The sequence below is a fragment of the Cyrtonyx montezumae genome, unplaced genomic scaffold, assembly GCF_038088225.1.
Source record: "Cyrtonyx montezumae isolate F1298 unplaced genomic scaffold, pur_monq_1.0 scaffold_37, whole genome shotgun sequence".
Taxonomy (NCBI): domain Eukaryota; kingdom Metazoa; phylum Chordata; class Aves; order Galliformes; family Odontophoridae; genus Cyrtonyx; species Cyrtonyx montezumae.
In genome coordinates, this window is record NW_027072042.1 from 700,002 (window position 1) to 718,767 (window position 18,766).

Genomic DNA, 18,766 nt, shown 5'->3' on the forward strand with positions numbered 1-18,766 from the left:
ATGCCGTCCCCGATGTCTCTCATGTCCTCCAGCGCGATGGTGAACTGCGCCAACGTCCTCACCATCTGCAGCATGCGGGTCCCGGGCTCGGTCCGTCCCACGCGGCCCAACGGGAAGGAGAAAAAGCTCAACCTCTCCCCCTCGAACCCCCCCTTCGGAAAAGAAAAACCGCCGCAGCGGCTCAGAGGGGGATAGAAGAGAGGGAGCTATTTATAGCCAGCCGTATAAAATGATAACACCGATAGAGCCCTCCCGCACAGCGGCTGCAGGCTGCGTGCGTCTGCGTGCGTGCGTCCGGGGCGGCACGCGTGGCCCCGGCCCCGGGAGGTGCCCACGGGCACCGGGTGGAACGGGAGATGGGAGCGGGGCTGAGCGGGGCGGCACAGCCGTGCCCACGCACGCACAGCGCAGGGCTGGGTCCTGCTGCGGGGAGGGGGGCTGTGGCTGTCAGCTCCCGGGAGTGGGGGATGTTTTTTGGGGGGTGAAGGTGATGTTTTGGGGCTGGACGAGGTGTTCTCCTTTTGCTCAGCACCCCGTGTGCCCAAATGTATCCCCGGATGTATGCCCAGCATTAGGGTTCCCTGCATCTCTCTCATCCATGAGCTCCAGGATCTGTTTGTTAAAAGAAAAAAGGGAAACTGAGGCATGGAGGGAACCATCCCTGTATCGTAGGACCTGGGGAAACTGAGGCACGGAGCAGGACCCCCCCCCCCCCCCTCCAAAAAAAACAAAACCAACCCTACCCTTTAGCACCCACATCCCTGCTCGCTGTCCCAGCATCTTCCCGCAGCACTTCCCTCCTGCTTCGTTAATGAAAATCTAATTAGCCGCTTGCTCGTTTCCCCAGCAACGGCGTGCAGCAGGGCTGCACCCTACTGTTGCAGACAGTCCATTTCCTCTCGGCACCGAAGGGGACGGGCAGCCCTCCCTGGGGTGCAACGCAGAGAACGGGCAGCTCGGTGCACGTAACGCGGGCTGAATGCGGAGGGGACGCACCAAAAACCTTAAACCCGCCCCACTGCTGAGACTGGGAGGAGGGACCCGGTGTGGGCTGCATAGAGCTAATTGCACTTAGGGGTAATGAGGTTTGCAAGGCCCTTAGTTACTGCTCCTGCAGCGTCCCGCTCAGCACAGGCTCGGCTTGGTTGCAATCAGGGCCAATTTGGATTGAAACCATCTGGATTGCAATCCTGGACCCACTTCTGTTGGTGTGCCAGACACAGTGAGATTACAGTTTTGGACCCCTCTGGGCTGCGGAACCAGAATTATTCCAGTTGAAATCCTGGATCCATTTGGGTTTCAATATCAGATCCATTTCATTTGCAGTCACACATCTGCAAATCTGTGTTTGCAGTCCTGGACCTATTTGGAGTGTGGTCCAACCCAGCTGGGTTGCAATCTTGGTCCCTTTTCATTGCAATCCCAGACCCAAATGGGTTGCAAGCCTGAGCTCATCTGAGTTACAGTCATTCATTGGGTTTGCAATCCTGGACACATTCCTGTTGTGCTCCTGAGCCCTTTTAGATGATAACCCCCACCCAAATGGGATACAATCTTGGACCCATTTTGGCTGTAACCCACTGAGGGCACAGTCCTGGACTGAGCATTGCAATCCTGGAAACCACTGCGTTGCAGTCTTGGACCCAAATGAGTTGCAATCTTGGACCCATTTTAATTGCAATCTCAGGCCTGCTTGTGTTGCAACCCTGGGCTCCTTTGTATTGCAGATTTGGATTCATTTGTGTTGCAAACCTGGATCCATTTCTGTTCCAATCCCACTTGGACTGTAATCCCAGACACACTGCAGTTGTTGTCTTGGACCCATTTGGGTTACAATATTGGAACCATTTGGGTTGTAATATTGGACCCATAGAGGTTGCAATCCTGGATCTGTTCGTGTTGCAATGTCAGACCCATTTTTGCTGCAATTCCAGACACCCTGGGGTGCAATTCTGAACTCATTTGGGTTGCAAACCTGGACCCATCTTGGACCCACTGAATTGTGATTCCAGACCCATTGGGGTTGCAGTGCTTGCAATGCTGGACCTATCTGTGTTGCAGTCTTCGATCCAATTGAACTGCAGTCTGATATCCATTTCAATCGCAATCTTGATCCCGTTTTGATTGCAATCACTGCATTGCAATGCTGAACCCATTGGGATGGCGGTCCCAGACCCATTGGGGTTGCAATCCCAGACCCATTGGGGTTGCAGTCTTGGAACCATTTGAGCTGCAGTCTGATACCATTTCCATTGCATTCTTGGACCCATTTTGGTTGCAATCACCGGTCCATCAGGGTTGCAATCTTGGACCAACTGAAGTTGCAGTCCAGGACCCACTGGGGATGCAATCCTGGATCCATCAGAAGTGCAACCTCAGACTCATCTCTGCTGCAGTCCCGGACTCATTGGGGCTGCAATCTTGGACCCATTAGGGTCGCAATCCCAGACTCATTTCTGCCGCAACCCTGGACCCGGGTGGGTAGGAGCCTCACACCAACTGAGGCTGCAATCTTTTGGGCTCCATCCCACATCCACTGGCCCCCACCGTGCCCAGGGAGGAGCTCAGTCCCCATCCCTGTGCAGAAGGGCAGTCCTATGTCCCTAACACAGTCCCCATGCCCAGCCACCCCCGTTTCTTTATTCAACCCCTTCCCACGGTGGCGCCGCCAGTAGATTCTCCAGCGTCTACAATTAAGGTTGAGCTCCCACAGCAGCGCCCCGAGAGCTTTAAAAAGAGGGAGGAGGGGCAGAGAAAAGGCTGAGTGGGGCAGCAGGGCTGAACCCCACAGCACCCAGTGCTTTTCTCACCGTTGGAAGGGGAGGGAAAGCCGACGCGTCGCTGCCCAACCCGGACCCCCCTGCGCGCGGCCCGCAGCCCACAGGAAATTCCTGGGAGTGTTTGGCCACTCGAGCAGCGCAGACTATTTTTAGGGATGGCTAAAATATGAGCCAGCTATTTTTAGAGAGGCTCTTTGTAAACACCTTGAGACTTCCTCTAGGATGAGCCTTTTTTTTTTTCTCAACGCTCGACGCGATCGATCCGTGAGTTCCCCATCCCCTCAGCCCTAAATCCCCCCCTGGAAAAATGCTGGGCTTCCCCTCTCAGCTTTTCCCTTTCCTTCCCTGGCCCTGCAGGGAGCAGAATCCTGGAGCTCAGGAGCTTTCTTGCTCTGCTCCACTTTTCAGTACTCCAGCAGCAGCTTCAGGGTCATGCGATGGGGCTACAACGGGTCCACAGCTCAGAGCAATGGGGCCCTGCAAGCATCACCCCAAACCCAGCAGCCACGGTGCTTCCTGGCACAGAAGAAATCCCTTTGGAACAGCACAACCTTGGCCAGCAACAGCCACGTCCCAGTAAGTCTCCAGGCTTTAATGCACCCCTAAAAACACCAACTGCTGAAAGCTGATATAAATGCAGAGCAGGGCACCACAGTGAAGCAATGGATGCTGTGAGCTTGGGAATTTACAGCGTTGCAAAATATTCAAGAAAGTCCTCCAAAATCTATTTTTATTTTAGGAGAAGGGCTATATAGAAACAAGGGGCTGGAAATGGTCCCCTTTGTGTCAACCTGATCTCAATCCCCTACCCCAAGGTTGAGACCGAACACACATCAGTGCATGTCACAGCCCTACTGCCAGCACGAACTGGGACATATGGGTGGGTGTCACACGTGCTGTGTGCACCCCACTCTTTTTTGGGGGGCAAAAAGCCCTGCTTTAGGTAAAACCAGAGCATTCTGGATCATTTTTGGAGTAGAGGTTGTCACTCTGAAACTCGTCCTGCAGGAGGAGCAAGCCCTGCATCGAGAGATGCAGCTTTCTTCCCACCCCCTCAACATGTGTCACAATTAAAAGAATAAAATCAGACACAAGCACGCAAGTTGCTTTCCCCATTTACAGCCTGTCCCCAACCACCAGCTCCTGACATTCTGCAAATAACGTGGGAATTCTCGAAAGGGAAGCAAATCCAGAGCAAAGCTGCACCCGTCTCGGTGTCTCTCCTCCTCCTGACTCCCAGTTTGCAAGGAACTGGTGGGAACTGGGATGGGAACTGGGATAGGAACTGGGAATTCTGCTCTCCCTTGGGCAGATCCCACTAGAGGGAGCTGGGACACAACAGGAGCCACCACCTTTGGAGACAGTCCCCTGCCCTGGGGAGGACGCAGCACATGGGACACACCACCCTCCCATCTGCAGGGCTGGATTGACAGCTTCAGTGCTTTATTTGCCCCCAGAATACGGAGAAAAGGGCACAGAAAGAAGGCAGAGCCATTTCCAGCCAAATCGGGGCCTGGTTGCATCTCCCCGGCACGGTAAGCTTGCTCGCACACTGCAAGATGCTCTGTCCCCTGCACACAAGGAACCCCCATTTCTGGGCAAAACGACCCCAAATCTACAAATCTACACACCAGATAACAGAGAATTGGTTATCTTTTGGGAACTTCAACCTCCACTGGGAACGTGACACAGCCATCCCTATCCCAAGCTGCACTCTGACCCCTTGCTGCTTTCCCAGCCGAGCACTCCTTTCTCCCTGCACTTTCTCAGGATGACTCGAGGGCCAGAGGAGGGGTTTCTGGAGAAAAGTTTGAGGTTAATGGAATGAGCCCTTTATAGGGCTGGCGGTTTGCAGTGATGTGGCTGACGTGAAACCTAAATAGCTCGGATGATGCCATTATGTCCAATTCCGTATTTCCTCAATTGCTCGGTTTCTGGCAGGAAAAATCACTTGGAAAAATCACATTCCCTCCTCTTTTAACCAGAAGGTTTGATTGGAGTTCTTATAGCTTTCAAGGCAAGCCCATCCACCCAGCCCAGCCCTCTGCTGGCCCTTTGCCTCAGGATGAATTTCCCACCGACAGCGGCGGCGTGCGGCTCTTGGCTCCCTTCCCACGTTACTTGTCCCTGATGCCCTGAAGTCTGTCTGCTTTCAAGCTGTCCCAGTGTGGATGCCTCTGGCCTGGGGATAGAGCTGGGAACAGACACCTTTGTGCTGTTCCCGTTTCCAGCATCCCTGGAACTGGCTGCCTGCATCCTTGGGCACCGATCTTCACCATCCATGGCATCAGCCACCTCTGTCCCTGGGTGCTAATCTCCACCATCCCTGATCCTGATAGGGCACTCCTTGGTGCCCATCTCTACTACCCCTGGTACTGGCCACCTCCATGCCTGAATATGAATCTTCACCATCCCTGGTCCTGATACATCTATCCCTTGGAGCCCACCTCCACCGTCTTTGGTATTGGCTACCTCCATTCCTAGGAATTTCCTTTATCCATGCCACTGGTCACCTCCATCCCTGGGTGTCATTCACCACCATCCATGGCACAGATGCCCTCCATTCCTAGCTGCCAATCTCCACCATCCCCGATCCTGATACATCCATCCCTTGGTGCCCACCTCTACCATTCTTGGCACTGGCAACCTCCATTCCTGAATACGAATCTTCACCATCCCTGGTCCTGATACACCCATCCCTGGGTACCCATCTCCACTACCCATGCATGGTGTGTTTTTCTGCCAAAAAAACTGCAGAAGAATAGGGCTGTACCCAGGAAGGATGCTGGTGTCCATCCATCCATCCATCCATCTGGCCGCTTGCTGTTCTCCCACGGGTAAGAACCATCCCAACCCCTTTCCAGAGCGTCACTTCTTTAAAGGAAATACAGGCATAAATCAGCAGCCCTGCTTCAGCTCTGCTCCGGTTACTAATAATACCCCCAGTGTTTATTCGCAGCCCTCGGGATGGAGATGTTTGCTTTTGCCTTGGCCACGCTTTTTCCCAGGCTCCAAGGAGCACTGCTTCGGTGCAGGGATGCTCCCATGGAGAAAGTCAGGGAGGGGAAGGAAGGATGGAGGAGGGACGGAGGAGGGATGGAGGAGGAGGGGAGGGATGGCTCAGCTGGTCTTTCCCTTCTCTGACTGCTCAGCTGTGGTGATTCATCCCAGGAGGACATGGCCTGGCTGAAATTCTGCTTTCAAAGTGTGAGAAAGAAGCCAGATTTTGGTGCTTTGGAGCAGATGAAGTGATGTTTCCAGGATGGGAGGAAGGGTGCTGGGCACCCCATGCCACCCGGGTGAGCAGCACTGCCAGGCACGTGGGGGGACAGGGGCAGGAGGGAGCAATCATTTCCCGGAGAGACAAAAACTCATCAGCCAAGCACGCAGCGGGGCAGCAGGGCTCTGCCCACGTGGTTTTAATTGAAATCAGGGCCACAGGTTGCAGCAGGAGGGCTCTGTGAGGGGTCTTCCTCCTCCTCCAGCAGCCACACCACTGTTTGAGGCCACGGTGGATCCCGGTACATTGTTCCATGCGGAACCCACACTTCACCTCCAAACCCGAGCATCCTCCCCACGCCATCCTCCCTGCAATGCCTGTCCCTATTCACACTCCCAGCGCTCTTCCCTTGCTCCCACCGAGCCCTTACAAAACTCATTGTGCCCAGAAGGTTGAGTGTGCTGTGGGGGATGAGGGCTGCCGGGCCCCAGAGCAGCTTTCACCAAATATGGAAGGGTTTTTTTTTTTTGTAGGTTTTTTTTTTTGGTTGTTGTTGCTCAAGTTTTAGTCACGCAGGCTGGAGCCTGAGAGTGCTGCTTTCCAGATGCTTAGGTCAGACTGCAACAACACGGCCCCGCTCCTCACTGCTGCATCCAGCCCACGAATGGTGCCCAAAGGGGACCCACATGGCCCCTGTATCCCTGGCACCACACAAGCATCTTCCATCCTTGACCTGGTGCAATCCCATCGGAGTGATGCGTGGACATCCTCAGGTCTTGTTCCTGTCTCTTAGTGCTGGCACCCGCGGGCAAGAGCTTGGTTGGGTGACTGGTGACATGGGGAAGAGGGGGCAAGCAAAGGTGGGGTACCCAGGAGGGCCTGGTGGCACCCAGGGTACTGTGAGATGGTGGGCACCAGGAATCTATGGGTCCCCACGGGTCCATGGGCCCCCAGAAATCCAAAAGCACCCTGAGGCTGATGGACACACGAGACCCAAAGGGCATCTAGGGCCCCATGGGGACTCTGAAATCCAGGGGAACAAGGAGCTACAGACACCCAAGACCTAAAGGACACCCAAGAGTTGATGACTACCCAGGAGCTGACAGACATCAGAAGACACATAGGAGTTCACACGCATGCAGGTGGTGGTGGGCACCAGGAGCCAGTGGCAATAGAGATGATTTGGAGTACCCTGGAGCTGCTGGGAACTCAGAAGCTGATGGAACTGGTGACACTGAGGAGCTGATGGGCACTCAGGTGTCACCCATGGAGTTCATGGGTACGCACGAGTTTATAGACACCCAGGAGCTAAATGATGGACACTCAAGAGTCATGGACACCAAGAGCCAAGAGGCAGCCAGGAGTCAACGGACACCAGAAGCTTATGGGCACCCAGGAATCAGGAGGAAGTTGGGATCAAAGGGACACCACGAGTCCCTTAGGAAAGCAGGAGCTGATGGACACCCAAGAGCCACCCAGGAGCTCATGGTCACCAAGGAGCTGACATCCAAGACACCCATGGACACCCATGAGCCAAGAGACACCTGGGTGCCTAGAGACACCCAGGAGGTGATGGACACCCAGGAGCCCCAAGTAGACCATGCCATACCCCTTCCCCAGCCTTATGCATGGCCACCCTGCCCTGCCCATGCCCTTAGAAACCACCAGGAGAAGCCCTCAGTAGACCCCACCCCCAGCACTGCCCACACCCCACAGCCACCCCCAGCCCCACAGCACCCCACACGCCAACAGGTCCACGGACAGGGCAGCAGGGGGCAACTGGGGGCGGTCACAGAAACACCCACGGCACATCACATCGAGGCGAGAGGTGGCACCTTCCCTGCAACATCACTGTCACATTGGGGTGAGCATTTCTGCACCTACTGACCTGCGGCGGGTGCGGGCGGCAGAGGGGTGACCCCCGTCTCTGGTGACCGAAGCTCTGAGCCATCTATATCCCATCTCAGCGGGGCTTTGGGCAACCAGAAGTGAGACAGAAAAGCAATGCTGTGCGTCCCCGTGCGGCACCGGCTCCTGCGCTGCGGTCCGCTATCGATAGCGACAGGATTTCTGCCGTGGGGTCAGGATAAAACCCGTAAAAAAAGAAAGGAGAAGTATGCCAAATCAGGGCAGGCCGGCGAGTCTCCTGCTACCCTGGCTAAAAAAAGCAGGAAACCATATCCCGGGCTGGGAGATGCCAATCTTCCCATGCAAACAACTCCCTGCTTGTTTTCTTTGGAGAGTACCAGCGGGCCAGGGAACGTGCGGTCACAAATAGCAACTCCACGGTCCTGCCAGGGAAATATTAACCAGTCCTGCTCGAGCGATGCTGATGTCCCCACGTTGGTCCCACTGCCATCCTCCCATCGGGTCCTGTGGGTCCTCCAGATGAGTGATGTCACCGTGCAGCATTTTTCAGATGTCCCTTCCCTCAGTACATCCCTGCCCCATTGCCAAGTTCTTGTGGGGTCCATGGATGGCTCTCGATGGGGTGGTTGTTGGCATCAACCACCTCTAGTTCCCAAGAGGGGACGATGCAAAGTCCTTGTGGGGGAGACTGGAGGTCTGGATGTCACCCATGAGATGACTGGTGGCATACAGACACTCCATGTTCCCAAAAAGGGACAAGCACCCATACACAGGGGATCAGGGACATGTTAGGATGGAGCGGTGTCATCAGCCTGGTGCACTCACTGACACCCCCAGCCCTCAAATTACTGGGATTATAGGTCAGCTGGGGGGACACAGCCCAGGGTTAGCAATGGCCATGGCCACCACCATGGAACAACTGGTCCCAGTGGCCAGTGCAGGCAAGGACTGGGAGACAGGCTGGAGCCCAAAGGTGAGCAGCTGTGGGCTCTCTCCTCCAGCGCAGACCAACAGGAGTCTGCGAGAAGCACGAGTTGCTGGAATATTTTTACCCAGATGCTGATTTTCGCTCTCCCTCCTATTGGCCAGCCCGCGGTTCCCAAAGACCGAAAAGCAAACATGCTATTTATAGAGAGAGTTCATTTACTGGAGCCTTTCCCTTTGAAATTCCTCACCCATCCTCACCATGGAAACCGAGAGAGCCTGGAGAAACAGCCCCACCGGGACCAAACATCAGAGCTTTAAAAAGAGCCGCGTGGGGAGCGGGAGTGGAAGCGGCCAATGTTCCCTCCTGGACACATCCTGGTCTGGAAGAACCACAGTGCAAATCACAGTGCACTCAGCTCAGTGGGAAAGCATGGACTTGATGCCTTCAGGATCAGATATTCCAGAAGATGGACCTTGTATGCTCTGCAAACCGTATCTGTGGGGCCAGTGGGTCTGGGAGCGGGTGCTGGAGGAGGATGAGTGGGTGGGTGGAAAAAGGTAGATGGGAAAATGGAGATGGAGATGGATGGATGGTGGATGGATGGGTGGGTGGGTGGATGGATGGATGGATGGATGGATGGATGGATGGATGGATGGATGGATAAAGACGGAGATGCATGGCTGGAAGGATGAATGGAAATGGATTGATGGATAAAGATGGAGGTGAATGGATGGATGGATGGGTGGGTAAGGGTGGAGGTGGATGGAGATGGATGGATAAATAAGGATGGAGATGGATGGGCAGATGGGTAAGGATGGAGATGGATGGATGGACAGATGGATAAGGATGGAGGATGGATGGATGGATGGATGGATGGATGGATGGATGGATGGATGGATGGATGGATGGATGGATAAGGATGGAGATGGATGGATGGACAGATGGATAAGGATGGAGGATGGATGGATAGATGGATAAGGATGGAGGATGGATGGATAGATGGATAAGGATGGAGGATGGATGGGTGGATGGATGGATGGATGGATGGATGGATGGATGGATGGATGGATGGACGGACGGATAAGGATGGAGATGGATGGATAAGGATGGAGATGGATTGAGATGGATGGAAGGATAAGGACAGAGATGGACAGATGGATGGGTAAGGATGGAGATGGATGGATGGATAAGGATGGAAATGGATAAATGAATTTCTGCTTCCCTACAGTACTGGCAGCCTCAGTGACACACTGTTCTCTGCAGACACCTACAAGTCGTGTTCAGTTTCCAGGTCCTGCTTCCTGCTGTCATTGTCCTTGAGGTCTGGAAATGCAGTGGAGATGGTGCCATTGTATGTAATGCATGGTTGTGAATTACAAGTCCTCCACCTTTTTCAGTCAGTAGATTCCTACCACTTGAATATGGGCTTTGAAAAACTGACAGGGAGGCCAAGATTCACCCTTAAAGGAAGGGAAACTATATTTTATTAAAAAAAAAAACCTACCAATTAGGTGCACTGGTTAAGGTGTAAGAAAATCCTGGGATAGCAGTGGAACAGGAGCTGGAATCACTGATACTCACGGGTCCCTTCCAGAATGGGATATTCTATGATTCTATGATGGAGATGTGTGGCTAGAAATGGATGGATGGATGGATGGATGGATGGATGGATGGATGGATGGATGGAGATGAATGGATAGATGGGTGGATAAAGGTGAAGGAATGGAGAAAGGTGTCTGGCTAGCTGGATGATGGGTAAAGGTGGGAAGATGGAGATGGATGGATGGGGATGGATGAATAAAGGTGGATTGACATTTGTGGAGATGAGTGGGTGTGTGAATGGAAGGAAGGAACGAAGGAAGGAATGGAGGAAGAGAGCAAGGGAGGAAGAGAGGAAGGAAGGAAGTCTCCCTGTAGACGGGACACAAGGCACTGAGGATGTGCAAACAGTCTCTTGGACACCAACATCACTGCAGAAACAAGACATAGGAACCACTGAGTCTCCACTGAATTTGGCCCACGGGTATCAAAGATAAACGTGCAAATCTCAGAGCTGCCAACCTGTTATATCCCCTATGGCAACAGATTGGAAACCAGTAGACTGAGCCATGCTCCCCAAATCAGAGCTTTAGGAGCAGGTGATGACTGCATGGAAAAGAGCTGGAGGAACCCACAAAACACTTTGGCTGTGTGGGATTTTGCATGGAAATGCCCAGGCATGAAGCTCCATGCAGGCAGGGCGCAGGCAGGCTGCCCAGAACTGCAGAGCAGTCCCTGTTTTAGCTCAGCCATGTGCTTGCATGTGCAGCCCTGCCCCATGCACCTCCCCATGTACCCCTGCACGTGTAAAACATCCTCATGAATCTGGCCAGCCCAGTGCCAATCCTCTCCCTCCAGGTCCAGATCCTGACCCCACCCCCATTGGCAAAGGGGTGGCTGCTGCCCCACGTCACCGACCCCTGACAGCTGCACCCAGAGGTGACAATAAGTGACAGCCATCCATCACCTCTGCTGGTGCTCTCCCCTCCGTTGGGGTGCAGGGTGAGCTGATGCCCCCTCCCAGAGCCCATGTCCCCACCGGCTGTGACTGATGGCACAGGCAGAACCTGAATGCAACGCACCCAAAAATATCTCCTGGGGGAGAAAAGCTGAGATCTCCCCACCCCAGCCATGTAATTATAGATCTGCAGTAACGGCAAAAAAAAAAGGAGAAAACTCCCAACCATGGCCCAAAACGTGGTTCCTATGGAGATGGGCAAGGAGGGAACAGAGGGGTGGCATGAGGACAAAGGATGCTGCAAGCCCCATTCCCACCAAAACCCCAAATTAGACACACATCCCCCTCTGCAACCCCATTTTTAGGGGTGGAGGGGGGAGGGAAAGAATCCCTTTTTCCTCCTCCTTCCATCCCAGGGGAGCTTTTCTCACGCGTCCCCATTGGGGAGCCCTGCATGGGGTGGGTGGCCCCATTCCCATGACACGTTGGATCCCACAAGGTGCTGCTTTAAGTCAATATTTTCCCCTTGGGGTCCGACTGCTGCTGAGTCAACAAACAGCGCGTGGCAGCGAGCGTACCTGGTCATCCACCCCCCCTCCAGGGAGCTGCACACACACACGTGCAACCTCCCCACCCCCCATCCCATCTGCTTATGGGACACCACTGCCGGGAAGCCTCGTTTTTCCTTATATTTGTGATGCATTTTGGGTTTTGCTGCGGGACGCTGGGCAAAAATCAAAACCCGGTGTGTGGGTTTGAAGCTCTCCAGCACCAGGGACTCCACGGCCCCATGCAGAACTGCTGGAAGGAGCCCAGGACAAACAGTTACAGAACAGCACGTTGCAGCCACCCACCAGCACACGCAGCCCAGCAGGCGCTGGGGCAGCGAGAAAATGGGAGATCCTCAGGGCAAGGTGGGGTCCTGCCATGCTGGGAGCAGCCGAAGGGATTTGGGTGCTGTGTTTTGCTTGGGATTTTGGATCTCTGTGCTCCGTGCATGCCAAATAAATTTGGAAAGAAATGCAAAGTATGAATGCAAATCGTTGGTGGCGCAGGGAATGGTGGAGCAGGAGACTTCAGCACCCATGATTTGGGGTGGGGGTTCAAGTCTCTCTCAGATAGCTGTGCTGGGTGGATGGAAAACAGCTTTTCATGAATGGGGATGAGACAGAGCTGCAAAAGGAGGAACGTTTTCCTTGGAAAGAACACTGGGAAAACACCAGACCCCATTGCTACTGCCCGGAGATGGACAGAAGGACGGATGGACGCCGTGACGCAGATGACCATTTTGGAAGAGCAAAAGCCCCCATGGAGGGATGACAACAGAACGGAGCAGCCCGAGCCAAGGGGGAGAAATAAAGAGAAAATCAATGGAACATGAGTGATTGCTTCCCTGTAGGTCCCAGGTTACATCCAGCCCTTGGTGCTCTGCCTTACAATGAAAGCAATGTGGGCCCCCCTCACCAAACCCCTCCCCTCCCCCCTGGCCACGGTCGGTGCCATCTGAAATAAAACATCCCAGCACTGCTCTCTAATAAATCAAAGGGAAATAAAACGCCGGTTTAAGATCTTAGCAGCGCAAAGAGGCTTGGAGGCAGGAGGGAGATTCAAAGATACGGCCGCGACGTTGGCCTTAAAAGGCAAAATTCACCCCCGTGGAGCTGGGTTCAAACAAGGTGAGCACCATCGGCCCCACAACCCCATGGCCACACTCAGCCAAACTGGGCTCCCAGTTGACTGGAGCTGGGGTGGGTTGGCTGGGGGAGAATCAGCCCCAGATGAGTCCTCTGGGTGCTCCTGGTTGGGAACTGCTCGGTGCTGCTATAGCACTTCTCACCCCACATAATCATGAGGTCCCTCGCAATCATTAATTATTCCCCAGCAATTATTACGGACCAGACCCTCATCCTGTAGACACACCACGAGGACGTGAGCGCTTGGTCCATACCAACAGCATCCAAAAAATACAGCAAAACTCACCCCAACCCAATATCCAAAGGAGCACAGTGCTGGGGTCCTCCTCTCCCCACCCCCAAGCATGATGCCATGGTGATGCCATAATACCCCCCCTCCAGCTCCTCTTCCCTCCCAACCATCCCGGAGGCGTTGATCGAATCGGCACCGACGTGGCCCATAAATTATTTCGTGCAAACAACCATGTGGAAACGAGGGCACGTCGCAGCTGTGAGCTGCTATTCCTGCAGCCTGGGGCTGGGAAAAGAACCCAACCTGCTGCCACCCGCACCCATCTGCGGGGTGGGACGTGACACAGCACCCAGCACCCACCCGGCCACGGGAGCTGGGAACCCAGCGAGGAGGATTTCTGCTCTCATTTGCAATCGTTGGGAGAAGGAGGTGGGGAATTGGTGAGCGCAGAGCATGGAAAGAGGTGGATTGTGCAGAAAATGGGTGCTGATAACAGCGAGGCAGCCACCCTCGCCCAAGGGCATGGATCAAAGCCGGAGCTGCAGCTCCAACCCGATGAGGGAGCACGGATGGGTTCATGGGATGGCTGCAGGATCAGCAAATCCTATGTCCCTGGGTGGGGGTCATAACCCAGGGGGCTATGGACAGCCTTCCAACCCCAGCACCATGGGGCTGGAGCAGCTATCCAAGCGCAAATCCTTCGGATTTGCCAAGAAGATTCCAGGGTAATGCTGAAACTGGATGATCTTTAAGGTCCTTCCCAACCCAAGCCACGCTGCGTCCAAGATGGGGAGTCCCTGTCTCAGGCCTGGAGTGTGCCATCAGGATACATGTGATATTGGGACAACATAAGTAATTGGATGGGGAACTCCAACACAACCCACAGGGAACCCAAAGGACGCACTAACAAAACCCAATAGGAGCCCAACAGGAACTGCAACACAACCCAGTGGGAAACCAAAGGACATCAACAAAACCAGATGGGAATCCCAAGGGAACTCTAACAAAACCTAATGGGAACCCACAGGGAATCCCAACACAACCCAATGGGAAACCAAAGGAAATACAACGGGAACTTCAACACAAGTCAGAAGGAACCCAAAAGTCACTCCAACAAAACCCAGTGGGAACTCAAAGGGAATTCCAACACAGCCCAGTGAGAACCCAAAGGAAAATCCAAAGGGAATCCAAAGGGAACTCCAACACAACCCAGTGAGAACCCAAAGGAAACTTCAACAAGATCCCAAAGGACACTCCAACAAAGCCCAGTGGGAACCCAATGGGAACTCCAGCAAAACCCAGCGGGAACACACAGGAAACTCCAACACAACCCACTAGGAATCCAAGCATTCAGTCTGGGGATGCTCAGGGAGGAAAGTGGGGAAAAAAACTGAACTTTGTTTAATTCACACACATCCTAGAAAAAAATATATCCACACACTGCATCTCAGCCTGGCCAGAAAGGGTTACGCTGTCTGGGCACCCCTCGCTTGGCTGCTGGAGGCATTGCAAGAAACTGTACAGCCCAACCTCTTGCTGCAATAAATCACCACCCAAATGGGGCTCAGGTATTTCTGGGCTTCATCCCGGTGCCGTGCAGGGATTTCAGCCCACGGGGACTCGTGCTGAGTTATTAAAAGCCCAGTGAGTGTAGGAGGTGGTGGTGCTTGCAAGCGTGGCATCACTTTTCCATCAGCTCCGTGTCCCCTGTCCGTGCTCTCATGTCCAAAAATCAATACCTCAGAGCTCCTAATAAATGGTGTTCAACTTTTACATCGCATGCATAATCACTTTTTTTTCCCCCCTTATCTTTAAAAGTGAACATTTCTGTATAAAGCTGTTATTCAGCACAGTCACCAGCGAGCCTCAAGTTGCAGAGTTTTAGGGGAAAAGCTGCGCTCAGCACGTTCCCATGCAGAGCAATTGCAAAGTGTTTTCAGGGTGGAAAGCACCAGTTTGCTCAGCAGGGCAGGACAGCAGAAATACTAATGAAAAAGACAATGTAATCCCCCTGACAAGGGAAAAGTACGACTTTTGATTCAGCATTTCAGGCACGAGATCACCCATCACTGGCCAAGAGCACAGTTGTGGGGACCCCATGGAGCATTGCTGGGAGATGTACCACGAGGGCAGAACTGCCTTCTGTGCCCTTTTGGTGCTGTTTGGTCTTGATCACTTGGTTCCCATCCCAAAATGACCTACTCTGGGGATTGTTTCCACCCCAAAATTACATACTCGGGAAGCTCTTCCATTCCCCAAATCACTTACTTGGGGAGCTGTTTCAAAAACCCATCCACCCCAGGACCAGCATCTCTCCAGAAGGGGCCAGACCCAACTCTTGGCCATCCCACAGTGCTTCCCCACATCAACGAGAAGACTTTGGTCCCAAAGAGAGACACGCAACGGAGAGGGGCCACCAAAACATCTCACATATCATTGAACGTTGACATTTAGGGCATAGTGAGCACTTACCACCTGGGGCTTGCTCCTGGGGTCAGGCTGACGTGGGCACCTGGTGGGCTCAGGGGCGGTGGGTGTCACAGGCGAGGAGCGGGACCCATCCCCAGGACTGGGGGACGTGTCACCGGAGTTGAGGGCCAGCATGTAACGCTTGGTGACATCCTCCAGTGATGGTGGCTGTAGGGCAGGGAAGGACTTGACAGGGGGGTGGGTGGCCTCCAGTGCGAGGTGCTGGGCATGGTGACCAACGTGTGGCTCGGGGACCGTGATGGGGACGAAGGTGGCAGGCTCACTGGTGTGCCGCACGTGCTTGGTGGCTGGGCGAGCTCTGAAGATGGTGGTGGGCACCACCTGGTTCTCCTGGTGGGACACACGGCCACTGCGCTTCTTGGAGCTCCGGCGGGCACCACGTGGCGACAACACCTCGGCCAGCTTGGGGTCAAAGCCGTAGCCATGTCCAACACTCTGGGGACAAACAGGGACAGCTCTCTGCTCCGAAAGGATGGGCTCGCTGCTGGACGGTGGGATGCTGCCCTCCAGCTCGCTGATGACCTCACCGGGTCCTTCGAAGGTGCCCACTGGCAGCTCGCTGCGGCGGCTGGGATCGCTCAGAGACTTCTTCTTGATGGTTTTCCCATTGCCCTTCTCATCGATGACTTTATCCATGGCGCCGGGTTGGCTGACAATGGTCTGGATGAGGCTGCTGTAATCTCGCAGCCCATCGCTGCAGAGGGACAGGTCGCTGCCCGCGCTGCCCACGTGCCCGCCCAATGCGATGGCCGAGGGCTGGGGGATGCCGCCCTTGGCGCTCAATGAACCCAACAAGTTGCTGTCAACGGAGAAATTCTTCGCTTCCTCCGCCACCGGACAACGCCGGTGGGGCATGGGGTCACTCAGGGAGCGGTAGGGCTCTCCGGGACCCTCCCCGACACCACTCTCCATCCCATTGGTGCCCACCGAGGGGAATTTCCGCCGGCGCCGCAAGCTGCTGGGCGTGCTCGGGGCCTCTGATGGCACTTGGGCCTTGTAGGCTGGAGTGTCCTCTGCAGCCGGAGCGGGGGGCTGAGGTGGGTCGGTGGCGGTGACACCGGTGTCATGCAGCTGCCAGGTGGCCACGGCCTCATGTAGGTCCCCCAAGGCCACCTCAGTAGATCCCAGCTCTGGCTCAGTGACAATACCCTCGTCCGTCACGCTCGACTCGTGACCCAGCAGCTCCTCCACGGACTTCCTGCAAGAGACGCTCTCCTCCAACTCCACTTTCTTCAAACACTGCACGCTCACCGCCTGCCCCCGAAGGGCCACGTCCATCCCTGCCATCGGTGCCACCTCCTCGGCGCCATCCACACCTCCTCTGTCCTTCTGCTCAGCCTCCAAGCCATAGTCCTGCTGGGAACCCATCCTGCTGATCTTCTCAAAGACCTGCCTGGCCTCCTGGATGTACTGATCCTGGATGACCACGGGCAGCACGTCCTCGTCCCCCAGCCTCCCGCCATGGTGGCTGCCGGCGGAGGGGAGCAGGAGCTCGGAGGAGCTCTGCTTCATGGCGCTCTGCAGGAAGAGCCGGCGCGTCCCCGACTTGTCGGAGCAGGTGAAGGACTTGGCGCGACGCAACGTGGCCGTCAGGTCCTTCAGCGTGGGCCGCTCCCCCGGCGCCCAGCGGCTGGAGGGCTGCGCGGAGCCGCGGGCCCTAAGGTTGGATGTAGGGACGTCGTAGGCGGCGGCCTCGCCGATCCTCACCCCTTTTTTCTTCACCTTCAGCTCGGACAGGTCCGACTTGAGGAAGCTGAGCAGCGTCAACGTCTCGGTGGCGATGTCGGGGTTGGATAAAGACTTGCGGTGCTCAGCGCGGTCTCCCAACAGCTGCAGAGCATCGCTCCCCAAATCCGCCCTCACCTTGGCCATGCCCGGTGGCAACTTGGGCCGGGCGCGGACTTGAGGTTGCCCCCACGCCAACCCATCGCTCGGCCCCAAAGCGGGCGATCGCCGTCCTCCGTGCAACGCCCAGCAGCCCGTGGGCTGCTCCTCTTCCTTCAGCGTCTCGCTGCTGGCGTAGCGGCTCCCAGCGGGGCTGCCGAAGGGCAGGAGGTTCACCTTGGCCACGCGGGCCACCACGGGGCCGGGGGGGGCTAGCGGCTGCCTGCCCCCCACTTTGCCCTGAGCCTCGCCGTCCCTCTCGGCCAAACGTTGGGCGCTTCGCCCATCGCCTTCCGCACCCCGACGCGGCTCCTCCAGGCTGCGGGGCGAGGAGGAAGAAGAAGAGGAGGAAGGAGGAGGAGGAGGAGGAGGGTGGGTCGAGCTATGCCAGGAATGCGGGCCGGGCCCCGGCGGAGCTCCGCGGGCAGCGCGCAGCGCGGGGTGCGGGACGCGGCTGCGGGGAGGAGGAGGAGGAGGAGGAGGAGTAGGAGGAGGAGGAGGAGGAAGGGGCTGCGCTGCCCGTCCGGAGCCGCATCCCGGGGAGCGCCGTCCGTTCTCTCCGAAGAGTTTGCGCATCGCCGGGACGCTGGGCCAGCGCGGCGGCTCCGCGCTCAGCGCCGGCCCCCGAGGCGGTAGAGGAGGAGGAAGAGGAGGAGGAGGAGGAGGCGGCGGCGGCGTCGTCGTCCCGGCATGGGCCGGGCCCGGTGCTGGCTCCGGCTCGGCGAAACGAAGGGAAAGCTGACGAACCGATGGGGCCAGGCTGCGGAACGCCCGGCCCGGCGATTCGGCGTTCAGCGGCGAAACTTTCCTACCCGGGAACGAGAAGGAGGAGGAGGAGGAGGAAGGCGGGGAGGAGGCGGGCAGCGTTCGGCCCTGCAATGCCCCCCGGCCGCTGCCCCCCTCCGCCATTGTGTGCCCCCCCCGGGGCCGCCTCCGCCCGCCCCCCGCTGCCCCCCGGCACCGCCCGGCCCCGCTCCTCCTCCGGGCCGCCGCCGGCCTTCATCCCTCCCGCTTTGTTTTCTCTCTCTCTCTCTCTCTTTTTTTTTTTCCCAGTTTTTTTCCTCCCTCCCTCCCTTCCTCCCTCCCTCTTTTTTTTTTTTTTCCCTCACCCCCTTCATTTTTATTTGTTGCATTCAAATAAACTTTCCCCGAGAGGCGTGGTTTCCTCCTGC

At 55.8% G+C, this 18,766-nt stretch overlaps 1 protein-coding gene across 1 annotated transcript in view; it reads right to left on the reverse strand.

Annotated features, from left to right (window-relative positions):
* The window catches only part of ARHGEF17 (Rho guanine nucleotide exchange factor 17), a 33,754-nt gene extending 15,236 nt beyond the window's left edge, over window positions 1–18,518 (reverse strand). The window contains exon 1 of the mRNA XM_065745733.1: window positions 15,693–18,518. Within this exon, the coding sequence (XP_065601805.1) occupies window positions 15,693–18,503 (2,811 nt within the window). The 5' untranslated portion in view covers window positions 18,504–18,518. The remainder of the gene's footprint in view (window positions 1–15,692) is intronic.
* Window positions 18,519–18,766: the final 248 nt, after the last annotated feature.